General features: G+C 37.7%; 1 protein-coding gene across 3 annotated transcripts in view; it reads left to right on the top strand.

The window, feature by feature from the left end:
- The first annotated feature begins 286 nt into the window (after positions 1-286).
- ST7 (suppression of tumorigenicity 7) overlaps positions 287-18,163 on the top strand; it is a 242,395-nt gene continuing 224,518 nt past the window's right edge. Inside the window, exon 1 of one of the 3 annotated variants that reach the window (XM_025045941.1) lies at positions 287-651. In XM_025045941.1, the coding sequence (XP_024901709.1) occupies positions 501-651 (151 nt within the window). In that variant the 5' untranslated portion in view covers positions 287-500. The remainder of the gene's footprint in view (positions 652-18,163) is intronic. The other 2 variants (XM_006910581.3, XM_006910582.2) reach the window with 2 other exon arrangements.

The raw sequence follows: 18,163 nt of genomic DNA, 5'->3' as shown, positions 1-18,163 counted from the left end.
GCAACTGAATTCTGGCTCGAGTTTAAGGTAAATACTCAATGGTCTTGTGCCTCAGTTTCCCTATCTATATAATGGGAACTGTTGAAGGAATTAAATGAGATCATATAAACCTTGAAACGGTGTCTGGCACATAGGAAGCCCTCAACTTATGTGAGTTATTATGTCAAAAGTTTCCCTCAGTGATCCCTTGGCTTGTCTTTCTAAATATGACCATAATAAATATAAATGGCATCGGACCATCAGGGGTCAGGTGCCACGTGATCTCCCCACGAAAGCCACTTGTAGAGGCCTTCTGAGAATTAGCAATAAGGCTGGAAAAGGAAAGGCAAGCGTGCCTGCGGCCCGCTCGCGATTTCCCGCCGCGCCCGTGTCCCGGGCGGCGGGAGGGCTCCGGAGACGCTCGGAGCGCAGCGGCGGCGGCGGCGCGAGCGGCGCCTCGGGGCCGGTGAATCATCCCGACAGACACCGAGAGTCGCGGCAGCAGAGAGCAGCGCTGAAACATGGCTGAAGCGGGCACGGGCTTTCTGGAGCAGCTCAAGTCCTGCATAGTTTGGTCTTGGACTTATCTCTGGACCGTGTGGTTCTTCATCGTGCTCTTCCTGGTCTACATCCTGCGGGTGCCCTTGAAAATCAACGACAATTTGAGCACAGGTAAGGCCGGGGCAGCCGGGCCGCGGCGCTCGCCCCTCCCCCGCCCGGAAAGTTAGAGGTTTTCTTCCTTATAGCCAAGTAATAGTTCATTGTATATATGTACCACCTCTTTTTTATCCAATTGTCTATCGATGGACACTTATGTTGCTTACATATCTTGGCTACTATAACTAATGCTGCAACGAACATAGAGATGCATGTATCTTTTCTATTTAACCTTTTGAATTTCTTTGGATAAGTCCCTGGAAGTATGAGTGTTGGGTCATATGGTAGTTCTATTTTTGCGAACGGGCCACCGAGGGGGCGCATCTGGGGCGCCAGGGAGTTCCCGCGGACGTCCCCTGGGTGTCTGCGCGTGAACTCCGAGGGCCCTTAAGAGTTTCACGGTGTCCTTCCTCACGCTCTCGGCCGTGGGTGCTGAACGTCCGAAGTGTAGTCGGGCGAGGCGTCTCTCCCCACGCCAGCTGGACTCGACCGGCCGCAGGCGGCCCCGGGGTGCTGCCTCTAGTGCCCGGCGGCGAAGCCCCCCTCAAAAGGGACCGGGACAGCCTGGGGGCTCCCTCCACCCACCCAGATTGGGGCTCCCTGGGTTTGGGGCTACGAAGGGACGTCGCTCCGATTTAGGCTGGCAGAGGGGTTCCCGAAGGTACTGTTATTGTGGATGACGTGTCAGGTTACCAAACGGAATGTCGAAGGGACGAAGGAGAGATCTGTGATCCTCTACCCTTCTCTCTCCCCTTCTCTCTCCCCGCGTACATAAGGTTCTGGTAGTTAGTTAAGTCCAGTCTTAGGTAAAGCGCCACATGCTAAGAAGTGAGTCCCGCATGGCTCATATCCATGGCAAATACAGAAAGTAATGAGAACAGGATCTTAATAAACGTGCAGCCAGCCAACCGAATCATTAAAAACAACCACAAAATAAACAAAAACCTCACTCTTCAGAAACAAAAATTATATTTTGCTGGAAAGGTTACAGTCCTTGAGTTGTTTTGAGATTAGATTCTGTTTTTGTTTAATGTCGCAGTACTTTGGGAAATCCTTATAGTCCTGAATACATGTATATGCAATATCTGTGTATATGTATCTGTGTACGTGTGTGTATTTTTTTTTTTTTTTAACCTAGTGCGTAATTTACATACCCTGGGAGTCCAGGTCTGGAAATAAATTTTCCTGTTTAGTGTTAATTGCACCAACACAATTTTTAGAAAACTTGGGATAATGTACTTAGTGTGTTAGGTACTTACACTTTTAAATATAAACCTCAGACATCTTGTTTTAACTTGACTCATGTTCATATTTACATTGGTTTCATAGTATCCCTTGGGCTAGCACCCCTCAAGGCAGATAGGCTTCTGCACTGTAGAATAATCTTACCATTTTAATAGGTGCTGCTCTACCCTTCAGTCATTCCACAGATCATGGCTTTCTGGCTTTTCCTCTTTTAGAGTGTCTGCTTCTCACAATCACAATACTAGCTTCCCTGTTTTAGGCAAATATATCTCTAAGATATCATCTAGTCCCAAAGTTCTATAATTTTAAGCAGTTGTTTAAATATATGTGGTAAGGAAATCTTATATTTATTGGTAAGTGTGTTTGATTTTTTTCTCCCCCTAAATTGTATTTTAAAAACGTGAATGTTTCTCATTTAGTACACATTAAAACTTTTATTTCAGAATACACATTTGTATACTACATTTTCTTAATGTAGGTTAAATGATCATCTATTTGTGTATATGTGTTTATGTGCCCATATCCCCATAAGTGCTATACATGCCAATACAGAACAGGCAAGAAGCAAAATGCCCACTGAGAATGTGTGTAGTTTTTAAAGAAGGAATTGTTAGGTTTTCTCCCAGCAGCTTTAAATCTAGCATTTCTCACAAATAATTTGTATAGGGTGATTTCTCATTTGGGCTTATGAAAGAGAAAATATGAAAATGAACAGGCCATATGGACTGAACCTCACCAGACATGTGATAGAAGGAGCCTGAGCCTGTTTTCCCCAATGATGCTGGACTTCTGTTTTCAGTGTGGTTTTATGCACATTTTAGTCATAAATGAAGGTAAAAGGAGAAGCACACTGGCAACTACCTCTCTGTTATTTCTGTGAGAAGTAGTGGGAGGTAGGGATATGGGACCTTTACATGGTGGAGCTTTCTCTTGCAGGGAGATCTAAATGGATTCTAATGGGACTCATTTTGCTGTTCCTAAGCCCTGTGGTGTTTACTCTTCCTGTGAATTGAAGGCAAGTGTCCCTGGAGAGGCCGCTGAATCTAGAGCTGCTTTTAGGGAGCTGTGAGTGGTGCCGGCCTTTTTCCTTAGGAAAGCAGGCAGATGGGTGAGGCGGATGGAAGACAAGGCTTCCATGACACAGACCCAGCTCTGCTGTTCTGAGGTTGTGGGATCTGGTAAAAATGGTCCAGAGTTGTTCTGGATGTCTACTTGGCTTGCTCTTCTCAATCTTTTGGTCAGTTATGTCATCTTTAATATTTTTAACCTCATTAGATCATATTTTGTGGTAAATGTGCCAAATCCATTTTTTAAAAAATAAGTGACTGGAATGCCTCCTGTGTATAGGGCACTGTGACAGGTGCTATGATGGGAAAGATATACAGGTTTGTAAAACTCAGCTAAATAAGGTGTTTACAACATGAGTGCAATTTCCCATAATGCAAAGTGGAGCGGGACAAGGCGATGGGAGCCTCTCTTGCAATTCTCCTGTCATGTGTAAAAATACCTTCAAGGTTCTTTTCATGGTGTGCCTTAGTTTCATTGTTCTTTCCTACTTTTATCATCTGGGTTTGCTTGACCTTCATTGCATCGAGCTTGTGCCATTTAGGGTAGGGATAAAGTTCAAAGAATTCCACAGTATTGTTAGACCACAAAGAGAAAAGTTCACTTAGGCGACCAAATCTTATAATGAAAAATGAATTTTAAGAAAAAAGTGGAGAATACACACATATTAGGAATAGCACACACCGATTAGCTTTGATAATTGATTTTTTTGATGCTCTGCCCTTGAGTTGGATGGGAGAGTTTGAAAATAGTTTTATGATTTACTTTAATGAACTTTTAACAAAATCAAAAAAACCTCCAAATTATATCATTACTTGTTAGTTTTCAAGTTAGTTTTCAAGTTAATTTTCAATATCCTAAAACAATGCTTTTCCAGAAGGGCAGAAAATTAATAACTAGGAGTAGTCACGCAGGATATTATTCAAGAAAAACAATAGAATAGATTTTTTAAAAAAATAGTTCCATAACTTACTTTATATTGTTGTGCTGATAGCACTTTCTCATCTACCCTGTGTTCTGAGATTTTAGATGCTGAATTTAAAACACTGCATAACACCTCTTAAAATGTACACCTTTGCCATTTTTGTACCATACAATTTAAGTGATTTTCCAATTCTTTTTCTGTTTCCTGAAAATCAAGTTTTCAAAGATCTTTGAAATCCTATTTCATTCCCTTTGGAAAACAAATGTTAAAAGTCTAACCTGGGCTTAAGGTTGTTTATATTATAAAACTTTTTTTTTTTTTGCGTTAAGGTAAAAACTAACCTTAAGGTGATGCAAAATGCTCACATGACTTAACTGAAATGATATATAACTTTAGGTATAGCTCAGTTTTGAGTATTTTCATATTGGAAAAGGCTGCTCTAAATTTAATTAACATTCTGGATTTCTCATCTGGAGGTCCTGCTTGCAGTCTACCTAGGTCTTTTGCCCCTGCTGTGCCTGTTGTCTAAAATTTTCTCCCCATCTGTAAATCCCAACCGTCCTCCTAGGGCCAGCTTGCATGCTATCTTCCGATTGTTTCAATTGAAAGAAATATTTCCTCCAACTTTCACAGTGCATTATCTGAGAGTCTTATTGGCAGTTTTTATCTAGCATGAATTATAGTTGTGTGTATGTATAAAAATATGTCAGCGTTTGTGTGTAGGTGTCTTCTCTTTTTGTATACATGTTTTATGGCTTCTACTAGACTAGTTCTTTGTTTTCCAGTATCATTCTTTGCACATAGTAGGTCCTTACCATTCACTGGATGAATGAATCTCTAAGTTATTGTGTATCCATTGAATTGGGATTGGAACAATGAAATTGATCAAACACAGTTCTAGGTATATGCCTCATCTAAGTTTTCAGCTTTAGATAAAGGTCAAAAACTGTCACAAAAACTTAAAAAATTCTCTGATGGGTCATCTGCATCTAATTCATGAAGGTGCAGTTTATAAGCACATGAAAGGACAATTATCTGATTAATGTCAGCTTTGAGTTTAGGATATGTCCCAGACATGTTAGTTGCTCCAACTCGTTTTAGAAACGTTTCTCTCATCCATTAATGAAGCAATCTGAATGATGCTTTTTTCTTAGGTCCTCAGTTTCTGTACATGTATAATGCTAGCTTTACATTGCTTAAGGTTCTTTCTAGCTCTAGAATTCTGTTTCAGTGTCTTGGCATAAATTTCATTGAGTGCAGATTGTAGAACCAAGTGAATATATGGACTTAATATGTTTCTTTTTAGTTTGGACTCTAATTCTTAGTGAATGAATACAAGTTCAGATTTTATGTGGCTTCCTTCAGTGGCTTCACCTCACTGAAAATAAAATCCAAATATATTACCCTGGTTTACAAAGTCTGATGATCTGAGTGATCTCTTCCCACCGCTTCTATCTGAATTTCTGCCACGCATCCTTTAGGTAGCTACCCTCCAGACATGTTTTGATTCTGTCTTATTTTTAAGCATCTCTTGCTTGTACCTGTTTATCATATAGCTTTTGTACTAGCTGTTCTCACCACCAGAATGCTTTCTACTTGATTTTTGCATGATAGTCTTCTCAGTATTCACACCTCTGTTTAAATTCACTTCTTTTCGAGGTGTTTTCCATCATGATCCAATCTAAAATGACCATCCAGTCATTGTAATATCACCAGACTTGAATTCTCTGCATAGCATTTAGCATGGTTTGATTTCATTCATTCATTCATCCATCCATCCATCCATCCATCCATCCATCCATCCATCCATCTATGTATGTATGTATGTATGTATGTATGTATGTATGTATTTATTTATTTATTTATTGCATTCTTATAGTTGTCCCCACCATGTGACTCTAAACTCCATGAAAGTAGGTACTTCACTTATCTTGTTTTTTTTTTTCCCTGCCTTTTTTTGTATCTTCAGGATCTCGAATGATGAGTATTTGGGCCTAACATGTGCTCAGTATGTATTCGTCGAATAAATTAAAACCTGTGTCAGTTGATTGTAGTGACTCAGCAGTAACACTGTCCTTTAGGAAATGATTTTAGAATCTATCATGTAGTTATTTCTTATGAGACTGAGAATTGCATTTACTGATTCAATTATGAAGATTACTCTGAAATGTTTACTAATGTTCCAAAATACTAATATGTTTTGATTCATTCTTAAGGGGTAGAATTTAAGGAATGCTTATTCTTCTGGTTCCTATTGTAAAATAAATTTAATATAAAGAATATTGAGTCAAAATTGATTCCATTGGGAGATAATTTGTGTAATATAACCTGGAACTTCAGACATAGAGATTTGCAGAGTTAAGTATCTCACATTATCTGTAAGAATAGAGCTTGGGGTTCTACCAAACTGGAATAAATTCTTGTCTTTCGGGAATGATGGGGTAATAGAAGAAAGATTTGGCTGGGAAATTTTTCAGAACAATATTGTCAGACATCATGAAATTTAACACAGAGAAACATAATTTGAAGTGATTAGAAATACTTGAGCACAATTTTAAGTTCACGTATTTGCATTTTCCACCTCTAACCATAGAAACCATTTCTAGGTTTATATGAGAAGCCAGAGTGAAAATAGTTTTAGAATTATGGAAATTGCTTTATTGCCAATTTTACTGAATATTTCTTTCTCCATAAACCACTGCATATTCACTGAAAGAAATACCAGCTGTGACGAAATGAAAAGGAGCATTGGATTTAGAATATTCGAGTATAGATCCCAGTTTGTGATCTGCTAGGTAACTTGGACAGATTACTTTGTAAGACTCTGTCCTCATTTATACAACAAAGACAGTAATCTCTATTTTATAGTTTGATTTTGAACTCTAAATGAAATGACCTTTAGCATCGAGTTCTGAGCATAGCACATAAATAATATTAGCAAGTATATATTGTATACCTGGTTATTCTAGTCCATTTCATTGACTCTGAACAGTGTTCATTCATTGGTTAATTCATTCATCCAGTGGTTTGTTTATTCATTTATTTGAGGAGGCAGGTACCTATAAAATTGGAGTTACATTATTCCTGTCAATTATTATTGGGACATATAATCTCATGTCAGTTATATTCCTCCCAGTTTCTGTATTTGTTTTCTGTGCCGAACAATCAACATTCCCTAATATACTTCCAAGTTCACTAATGCTTCTAAGTATATTTTGTTTCCAATGAGCAAATTGTATCTTAAAAATAAGATTGAGTGTAAATCTGCTGATTGGAACTAGGAAGGGATAAGGAATTAACATTTATTGAGTTCTTACATGAGCCAGGCACTGTGCTGCCTGCTTTATCATTGGCTGTTAGGCTCCCTGGGCTTGTTCACAAGTCTGTTTATATCCCATATAAACAACTATATAGCTGATATTTTCTGTGTTCATGTGGAATGAAAATTGTTTAAAGCAAAACTGGTATTGGTATAATACTAGTTGTCCTATTAAAGGAAGCAATACAAGTGAACACATTAAAGTTGTATTTTGATGAGAAAGCAGCCTAATCTGTGAATGAGAATGAGAACTTGGTACAGATCTTTGTAAGGGACTATCTCCTTAGTATACCCAGAAGAGCTTGAGAGCGGGGATCATGACTTTTTCATCTTTGAATTTCCATTTGTGGTCATTGTCCAGTGATGATATGTGAAAAGATGAATGCATGGATTACTCTGAGTGTTTTTAGGGCTTTCCAAGATTGATAGCACTGGTAGTTCTTATTTTACTTCATCACCTAAGATTTTTCTTTTCCTTGGTTCAGAGGGTTATTGCTAATACTCAGCATTCAAGACTGGGCTTATTATTTGGATCACGACAATAAGAAACTCAGAGAGATAGAATGATCCTTCTGAAGAAACAGGGGCAAGATTTTGAAAACAATGGAAGGAAAAGGAGCATTCCTTAAGAGGAGGCGATTGCCCGTGGTGGAACTAATGTAGAAATTCAGAACAGGAAAACACTAGGGAAGAAGTAATAGTATGGTATAAGCATGACTGGTCAGATGGGTCAGGACGACTTAGACATTGCCTAGACGTGGGGCTGGGATGGAATTGATAGAAAGTGTGCAATTGGACAAATACCACTTAAGGGGTGTTTATACTTCTTAAATAACTGTAGTAGGCACAGAACTGGGCATTCTATGAATATCTGTGTGGTTGAGATAGTTGCCTTTGGCTTTCCAGCTTGATGAAGAATGGCTCCCTTGACCGGAACGCAACTTCATAGGAGATGGTAAGATCAATGAGACAGTGCTTTGTAGATTGTAAACTACTATTTAAATCCAGGGCATTATAGTAGCTTGTTTTTCTAGAAGTTTGTATTCTAGGGGCTTTGTCTCTTATCATGAAATGACAGTTTAAAATATATAATGGGATCTCATCCCGGATTTTCTTTCTAAATAATATCCAAAAATTGCACTAAATAGGACAATGAGTTATAGGGTTTTGAGTTTTGGGGAAGAGAGAGAATATGCAATGTGATTCATTTTAAATGTTACATTGGAGCAGGACAGTTTCCCAAGTGTTACTGTTACCAGTCGTTCAAATATAGCAAGCTTTGCTGCTGTGCTAAAATACCTACTGTGCTAAAATAAGAAACTGACAGGCCCAGTTTGCTCTACCAGTATTTCATATTAGCTGTGGCTGTGGCCAGAGGAGTCACTGTTTAATTGCAGTTACCAAATCTCTCCGCAAAATAAGGCGACATTTATCGGAGAGAGCATTTTTTCTCTTTATTAATTTTAGGAAACTGAAATTATACTAGTTATGAGCATACTCTGTGGAGAACCCTAACTTAACTTTCTTAAGTTGACCTCCAAATCTAATAAAAGGTCTTGGTGAAGTGTCAGTCTTTATGAAGTTTTGAGCAAGCCTATAGAGGAGTTTAAGGAATCTCTGAGCAAGGAATAATTTTTTTTCTTTTTTTTTTTTTTTAGTAAAAAGCTTAACAATTTAAAACAGTGCAAACAGTGAAACACTGAATCATAAAATAGTCTTTAGAAAAGAAGTGGCTTTTTGTGATCTAGAGTTAGAAAGTGTTTTATGGTTTTGTTTTGCTTAAAAGTCAGTTACACCATTCTAAAGTATTATTTGATTAGCAACAGATAATAGTAGAATGCTTACAGTTCTTTCCTCTGTTAAGCTTGTCCATTTTCTAGGTTCCTTCTCTTGGGAATGAGAGAATGAAATTTACTTTACCAAATTGATCTTTTTCATTTATTAAATAGTACTGTATATTGAGCATTATTAATAGAACTAATAAAATAATGCTGTTTGGGTGTTTTGCAGTTTATTACACCCACTTGACTCAATTGATTTCCTTTCTGTGACATACATTTAGATTCCTATAGTGTCAATAAGAACTCGTGTGAGCTGGTTTGTACTTTTTCCTTGGGCTTTGCTGGAGGGGGAGGGGAATTCCTATCCTCTATCACTGATACCTTTCATTTAAAATAAAACAAAATGAATTATACTTTTCTTAGTTTAGGCTCAGAGTATTTAACATTATGGTTTAGATAGAAAAATCTTTCTTAATATATTTGGCTCTTTTAGCAAAGAGTGTTTTAAATTGCACTTTTACATTTGAAGGATGATGTGTGAGAGGCTGTTATAATTTTTAAATTTTAGAAACTTGTTCTCAGTTTTTTTCTCTAAACTGAAAGTTGTGTGTGTATTATCATTCGGTAAAAGCCTGCAAATATAATATAAGAAATCTAATAGCAAATCTAATCAGTTGGAGAAAGTCATTATTTTAACAAACTTTTTATTTTACATTATTTTAACAATCCAACTTTTGGAGGGAAAGTACAGAAGTGATGATGACATAACATCAATTAAGTTTGAGCAAAGATGCAGATGTTAATTAGTGTTTCTAAAAATATTTTGTTTTCGTATGAATAGTTATTTTTTATTGATTGCCTACAGGAAATAATATAACAATATCTGGTAGATTTTAAAAACAAAGGAACTATAATTCTTAAAAACAAGCATTTTTGGTTTTAATTATGAGAATATATGTGATGGAGAAGAGTGAAAAGACTTAAAAAAGATAAGACCACACGTTCCTGTTTAAGATGGAGAGGATTAAAACTGAATTGTATAACAGTGGTCACAGCAAGCTCTTTTCCCCCCTCCATGTCTTGAACATTATGGCCACCCTTTGTTTCATGTCTAACTCACTTTCTAGTAGTAAACATGATTTAGAAGTAAAATGTAGAGCCCCTTTTAATCTATATTCTTCTATTTGTAACATCTGTAAAAATAAAAGAAGATATAAAAATATTTAGACATTAAGACATTGTTGCAATCATTTAGTATTTTGGTGTTATATTTCATTAAAAATATGCTATTGATATGTGAATGCTATTGATATTTAGCTTTATAGAAATTTCTTTTTAGCATTGACTAGCAACCAGAAGATTGAAAAGTGGCAGCTAGTTGGTGTAAGTCCTTTCAAATAGATTTATTTACTGGAGATTTTACATAGTTTAGACAGTTCATATACCTTCCTAGGGAGGAAGCCCGCCTGTATTTGTGAAATGACATTATTATTTTCACGTTGCATTTAGATGAAAATTACTCTCTCCCAGTCCTGGCACATTGCTTTTACCCTTCTTTTCTTAGAGGTACCAGTAAACAAGTAACCATTGCTTCTTGCAGCACAATGTTTATGTACACGATCCCCGTCCTAGCTTTCTTACCACAGGATATAGCAAATTATCCAAAGTGGAATGGTAAAATTTTTAAATCAATAAAAAAATTAATGTATTACATGTTACTTTTAGAAATAAGATGGTTGTTAGTAAATCAAACCACCCATGATGTGATAAAGTATTGCAGAATATTAAGGGATTCACTTTGATATTTGTGGGTTTCTCATATTTCTGCTTTCTTTTTTTGCCGCTGATCACAAGGTAACTTAGAGAAACCCGGATTTCTCAGGCTGTACTCACATGGTGGTGTAAGACTAAGAATATATTGGTTTGAATAAGTAGTAACAGTTATGAGCCAGAACCGTTCGGCAGGTCTCCCTTTCCCCCTAGTGACAACTGTTAATTCCCACTGCTGCTTGTGAGTGTTCCAGCTACACTATTGTCATTTCTGACTCGTGGTGCTCAGGACAACTGTCCATCTTCTCTTCTCACTGGTTCTCATTGTTGGGGACATTAAAGTGTGGCTTTGGGCAGGCATCCTGTGCAGGTCATCATCCAGGGGGCAGGTCTGCAGGTCCAGTGAGTTGTAAGTGTTCTGGGAGGTCCATGGGACCTTTCTGTTAATTGTATCTAGCCTTGCCACTCCCAATAAAACGTGATGGCGCCCTTACCACATTTTAGCACAAGGTCAATGTGGATTCAAGTCCTTTACCAGTTCTGTGATCTTAGTACTAGCTCTCTTATCTATAACTGAGGATAATGGGATTATTAGGAGGTTTAATGAAATGAGGAAAGCCTGACACAATTTAAGTGCTGAATACATTTTAGATATTTAGTTGTAGCTACTGTTGCTGCTACTACTATACTATTCACCTTGTTCTATAATTCGCAGTGCCTGACTCAATCAGCTTTTCTCTTCAGTCAGTCTCTAGACTGGTAGTTCTCTTTTCTCCCTGCCTCCCTCCATCCCTTCATTCCTCCCTGCCTCGCTCCCTCCCTCATTTCCTTCCTTCCTTCCTTCCTTCCTTCCTTCCTTCCTTCCTTCCTTCCTTCCTTCCTATGCATCTGTTCTTCTTCATAGTTATTTACATATTTATCCTCTGTAAATTTTCTGTTTCCCTTCAATTTTGAGGAAAAATTTATGACAGTAGCAATAAGAGCTCCATTCCTGGTCAAAATGAATAAGCTTTTTATTATCTATATCTTACCTTTATTCTTTAACTCTTTGTACTCTGTTACACTTTTTCTTATTTTTCCTGCAACTGCTTTAACCTCATGGGTAATTTCAAAGCCAAATTTACTAATCTGTTCCCAGATCTTGTTTTATTGCTTTGTTGCACTTCAGAAAAGGACCTTTTATGTTGAATCTCTAATCTCTTACCATCAAATAATACATTTATTGAGTCATACTGTTAGCAAGTTACTGTACATGGTGTGGGTTTAGAGGAATAGAAGGATGACCAAGACGTGGTTTTTTATCTCAAGTACTTAGTGCAGAGAACGAAAGAGAAACACGGTGAACTCAAATCCAAAGTGAAATATGTACAGAACAAAAGAACAAACAAGTACCAAATAAGGAGATGAAAGGAAGCTTTACATGCCTGGTGGTAGTTACTGAGCTGGACCTTGCTCTCAGAAACCCCAGGCTAGTGGAACTGCATGAGCAGTGTCACATTGCTTTCAGAAAAGGAGAGTGTGGCTCAAGAGAGGGTGAAAAAGGGAGAAAAGCAAGAATCTGTTGGGGTTAAATTGGAGATCGTTCTGAAGGATTAAAAAAATTGAAAAAATTATAATTATGATATTCTTATCCATATAGAAAAGGATAGGAATATAATGTGGCGATCCACTGCTCATATTTAAACATTATTTATATTAATGTTTTGTTATAAATAGTCATGATACTTTTCTTTTTTAAACTGTATAAATTATATTTGATAGAACACTTTTAGATTTGCAGAAAAATTACTGGTAGTATAGAGTTCCCGTATACCTCACACCCAGTTTCCCCTATTATTAATATCTTACATTTGTATGATATATTTGTTAAAATTAATGAGCCAATACTGATACATTATTATTAACTGAAGTTCATACTTTATTGAGATTTCCTAAACTTTTATTGGATGTCCTTTTATGTTTCAGGATTCCAACCAGGATGCCACATTACATTTAGTAGTTGAGTCTCCTTATATTCTTGGCTGTTAACAGTTTTTCATACTTTTCTCACTTTTGATGACTTTGATGGTTTTGAGGAGTACTAGTTAGGTATTTTGTAGACTGTCTCTTAAATTGGGATTTGTCTGTTTTTTTTTTTTTCCTCATGATTTTTCTGGGATTATGGGTTTTGGGGAAGAAGACCACACAGGTAAAATGCCATATCAGGTATACAAACTAATACCTTGACTTATCACTGTTGATGATGACCTTGATCACCTTGCTGGGATAGTGTTCTACACTGTAAAGTTACTCCCTACACCCCTCAAATACTGTGCTTAGAATAGAAGTCACTTTGCACAGCCCACTCTTGAGGAGGGAAGAGTTTTGCTTCCCCTTGTGGAATAAACGAAGGCCACCCAATGAGAATAAATAAAAACTATGTATTCAGAGCTTGCTATAGCAAGGGAAGGAGTCAGCCACCATCACTTGTTTTTGGCAGAGACTCAAGGCAAGCAGAGAAATAGGAAAGCTTGACAGTAGGAAAAAGAGAAGGCTTCAGGTCTGCCCTGATTGAAGGCTGTTGGCGTGGGGAAGCTGAGGCAGGCCAACTAGAAGCAGGACATCGTACATCATTGGTTAAGGGAGCATATTTAGCTTTTTTGGGTCAATCCTAAATAGAAATTGGGACAAAGATTAGGGAAACTGCCAGTTATTGATCAAGCCATGACTCTTGGGGCTGATACTATAGAAGTTGTGGTTTGGCTTTCAGGACTGGTGTTGCAGGCTGTAGGTCGAAGTTTTGTTTTTACCTATGGTCTGGTCTTTGCCTGTTTGTGTGGTCAGTCTCTCACCCACCTTCAGGGCGGAGTATCTACAGCAATTATTTGGAATTCTTCTGCATAGAAAATGTCTCCTCTTATCTATCATCTATCATCTCTCTCTCTCTCTCTCTATCTCTTTATCTACCATCATCTATCATCATCTCTCTAATCTATCTATTTCAGTATGGAATCTGTGATATTTTTTATGTTTTGGGTTATAGTCCAGTATGGCTTTATTTATTTTGTTGCTCATACTGCTTTATTTTGTTGCTTATGTTATTACAGTTTTGGCCTTTGGGAGCTCTTCCTATTGGCTCCTGTGTCCCTTTGATGTATCCCCATCATGGTGGGTTTTTTTTTTTGTTTTTTGTTTTTTTTGGTGCTTTTTTACTTTGTAGTCCGACAAGATGCTCCAGGCTCATTTTGTATACTTCCTGCTGCCGTGCTCCCTCCCCTCCCCCGCGGTCTCCCTTTTTTTTCTTTTTTCTTTTTTCTTTTTTTTTTAATAAATAAACTCTTACCTATAAAAGTAAAGCTGTATGACATTCTTTTCTTCCTCCCCTCTTTATTGGTGACTGTTTTCCTAAAGTTGGTATTGTTCTCTTGTATTTAATGTATTCGCAAACAATATATAGTATAGTAGTTTTTGTGAGTTTGAAAATTTTACATGGACTACTGCACATACCTTTCTGCAGTTGCTTCTGTGATAGAACATTATGTTTATGAGATTTTTTTCCTTGTTGTAGATTTACTCTATTTATTTTAATTGTATAGTATTCCACTGTGTGAATCCATGGCATATCCATTCCACACCAGATAGACAGTGAATGCTTCATGAACTTCTCCTTATACTTGTATTCTCTTTTTCTAGGGAAGGTGTTATCAGTGATGATAGGATGAATTAGGAAAAGTTTGGAAACGTGTGTGGGATAATTTTTAGTTCTGACATCACTGGGAAAAATTGGTTGGTGGGGCATTTTCAGTTATCACAATGATTGGCATTGAGAGGGTGAGGACAAGAGATGCTTGATGATCTGCAATGTATGTGTCTGCCTGTGTCCCACATAATTTTTAAATATCTTTCTCAGGTATTCATATAGACAAAAATTCTGTTTATAATGATCTGACTTCAGAACCTCCATTCTGCATGTAAACAGTATTTTTGTCATGGTTGTAGTATATGCTATTGTTTTTAAGAATCCAAACAACCATCTAAACTGACTGAAGACTTTACTTTGTTCAGAACTTTACCAAGAATTGTTCACTATTTTGGAAACTCATAACTTTAATAGCACTACCATTTGTAGTATCCGAACCACTAATGCAATATACTGTATCAGCCTGCATTTGTCGATGTTGCATTTACGCTGATGCTATGTGGATGCAAGTGTCTATTTACTTCATTAAGTCTTCTAACAAAGTCATGAATACATTTGCTTTCTGAATCCAATTGTATTATTTAAAAAAAGGCCAGGACTAAGATGAGGCAAATGAGGTGCTTAGGTATAGAATTTAAGGAAATACTCAGAGTCTTGCTTCAGTACTTGTATAGCTTTGCCTCCTTCAATGTACCTTAGGCACCTTGCTTGCTCCATCATAGTCCTGATTACAAATTGTGTTCTTTTTATTTCTTCTTTATATTATAGTTAGGATATTATATATATATTTGAGATGTATATGTGAGAGTAGATAGATTATCTATTAAATTTGTTACCATATAGAAAGAGAGTGTTTAAAATTATTTGTTATAAAAAGGTATTGGATCTGATTGGGCTGAGAACTACTATTTAGGGCACATACTTGGAATTGTTCATTTCTGGGCCATACAAGCATTTTCAACTTGATTGGATATTGGCAGATAACTTTACAGATGAGATGGTTGTATTAGGCAGTGATCGCTAAAATAATGCTACATAAAATAAAAATAAGCAAAATTAGTGGCTTAAAACAGTAAGTATTTGTTTTTCACTTTCAGTCTATGGGTTGGTTGCAACTCAAATGAGCTAGGCTAGATTCCAGACTCCAGACTCCAGACTCTAGTGTGCAGGTTGCAGATTGGATTAAGGTTGGGTTTAGGTCTGCTCCATGTCTTTCATTCTTTTAGACAGACAACTACCCACTCTTGTCTTGGGAAATGGCAAGAGCAAAAAGAAGGCAAATAAAATTAGATAAAACTTCATGTGGGCCATACTATAACTGGTTCACCGTCACTTCTGCCCACCTTCCATTGGCCAGAGCAAGTTACGTGGCAAGCACATCATCTTGTGGGGGTAGGGAAATATACTCTGTTCATTCTAGTGTGTGGTACTGCAAAGTCATCTGGCAAATATATGGATCATGATTCTAATACATTGGAGTGTGAAGAATTGTGAACTGTGATTCAGTTTACCACAGTGATCATATCATTATATACTCTACCACTGCTATATGCAAGTTGCAGTTCCTTAACATCTTCACCATATATATTTACTATGTATTTGTTTGAAAGGATTGTTTTTTCTCTACTGTAGTGAGACTAGTAAGACTTTTCATGGTTAAAAAAATTTGCAATCTGAGATTATGATAGCTATATTTGGGTACAAGCTTTAGTGACCAACTAATTTGTTTGTCTTATGTTTACATGTTGTCCAGGATTCCAAGGAACATTAAAAATGTCTAGACTCTGTTTTTGAAAGGCCCTTTTAGTTCTAACATTCTGATTCTGTGGATGTTACGCATTCACATTTTTTTCCTACTCTAAGTCTGTTGAACCCATTTAGTAAGTAAGGTATAGGTTTTGCATTCCAAACTATTTCTTGTGAAAATGTGACTGTATTCTACAATATGCAGATGTTGCAAGTTTCAGTAAATGGATTTCTGGTGTGTTAGTCTGGGAAGAGGGCTTCCTGTTTATTGGCATTCTTCTGATGTAGGGACAGCTCTTGTGGGAGAGCTCCATCCAGGTGAGGGAGGGGTGGGAAGGAAGAAAGGCACTCACAGAGCTTCTGCCTTGTATGTATAATCTCATTTATGCCAGATCAGACAGGTTGGTCCCAGAATGATGGTATTTTTAAAGAAGCACAAGACATATTAACAACAATAAAAAAATGGTTGGAAAGGAATTTTATTCAGTAGTGTGGTATCTTGAAGGAGATACAGTTCATAACCCTAGCAGCATTTCTGGTGTTCCCTTTGTCTCCTGTTTCTTATATTTCACTACGCTTCTTAGTTCTCTCACCTGTTTCCAGACAGTTGGGCTTTTACCCTCTTACCCTTTTTTGCCTCAGAGCTTTATTGCAGAGATTGACTCAGCCACTTTCCAATAAGCCTTTTCCCTCCTCTTATTCTCTCAGGTCCCATCTTGCCTCTTAGGTCTAATCCTTCTCTACCTATTTTTTAGACTAGGAGAGTCTTTTGGATTGGTGGGTGGTGGAGTGAAGGTCTAGGTAGAATATCAGTTTGAATTCTCTTAGGCTGTGCAAGAGTGATCACGTCTATGTACATGCTAACATTAACACCTTTCGTGCTGTCACACAAAGAAGAAAAGGCTGGATTTTGGCTCTAGGAGTGTGTCCAGTTCTTCGTGGTACCCAGCAGCCCCTGATCAGGAGCAACCCTTCAGAAAGAAGAATATGGATAGGAGGCAAGGCCTTCAAAGGGACAGCCATTAAGGTGCTGCTAGTTGCTGTAGGGCTGATAGAGCTTGGTATTTCCAGGGCAGATCTGTTCTACAACAGTATCTTCAGTATGTTTCTCTTACAGGTGGGAGGAAGGCCACCTCCTTATCTAGAATTGACACATCCCTTCCTGCTAGAAGAGCACTTCTCATGTGACTTGATACTCAGATGTTAAGGTCTTTTGTGGGTTATTCTCTGACTTTTCAGTGTGATTCCTAGAACTCCCATGGCTTAGTTTTGGTGAATTCTCTCCCACCCGTCAATCCCACACCTTTGCACCATTGTCTTCACTCCTGCAGAGTCATACCAGCATTCCCGCTTGGCTTTAGGTGATTTTAATCTGGATTGCAACTGACTGGGGCACCAGTCAAACAGTGAATACTAATGCGGTTAGAATCTTGAGGTTGCAGTTTCAATAAATGGACTATCATATCAGTTCCAGGATTCTCTTTGACAGGCTAGTGTTGGTAGCTTGGTACATTTTTAGCATCAGTAAACTTTATCCTGTCAGGTAGTCAGGGAAAGGGTAGTTTTTGGTACCAGTTATCTGAGTCATTCCTTGCCCTCTTCTCCCTCCCTCATATCCTTTGATAAGACAAGTAGGCTTACTGGCTGTTGACAAACATCTCCAAAGAGAGAAACGATAGGTCAGGAAGGCTGGGCCAGTGTATGTAGAACAACATGACTCTTGCCAGGGAAGTAGAGGCTGCTTCCTGATCTGCAGGAGTGAGCTTTTCTGGCTTCTGCAGGGGTTGATGAAGATGAATCCCACTTCTGATCTTAGAATCTAGCATCTCAAAAGGCAGCAGAGGAGACCATTGATAGAGTGGACCAATCCTAGAAAAGGCAGTTGACTAGAACTTTATGTAAGGATTTTTGAGTGGGGAAATGAAATGTTTTGATGTATTATTATGATAATTGTTGCTGCAAAAGACAGGGCACTCTGTTAATGAAGGTTTCAGCAG

Source organism: Pteropus alecto, unplaced genomic scaffold (assembly GCF_000325575.1).
Source record: "Pteropus alecto unplaced genomic scaffold, ASM32557v1 scaffold22, whole genome shotgun sequence".
NCBI lineage: Eukaryota > Metazoa > Chordata > Mammalia > Chiroptera > Pteropodidae > Pteropus > Pteropus alecto.
The sequence above is the reverse complement of the archived record's forward strand: the minus strand, read 5'-3'. Positions and strand labels throughout refer to the sequence as shown.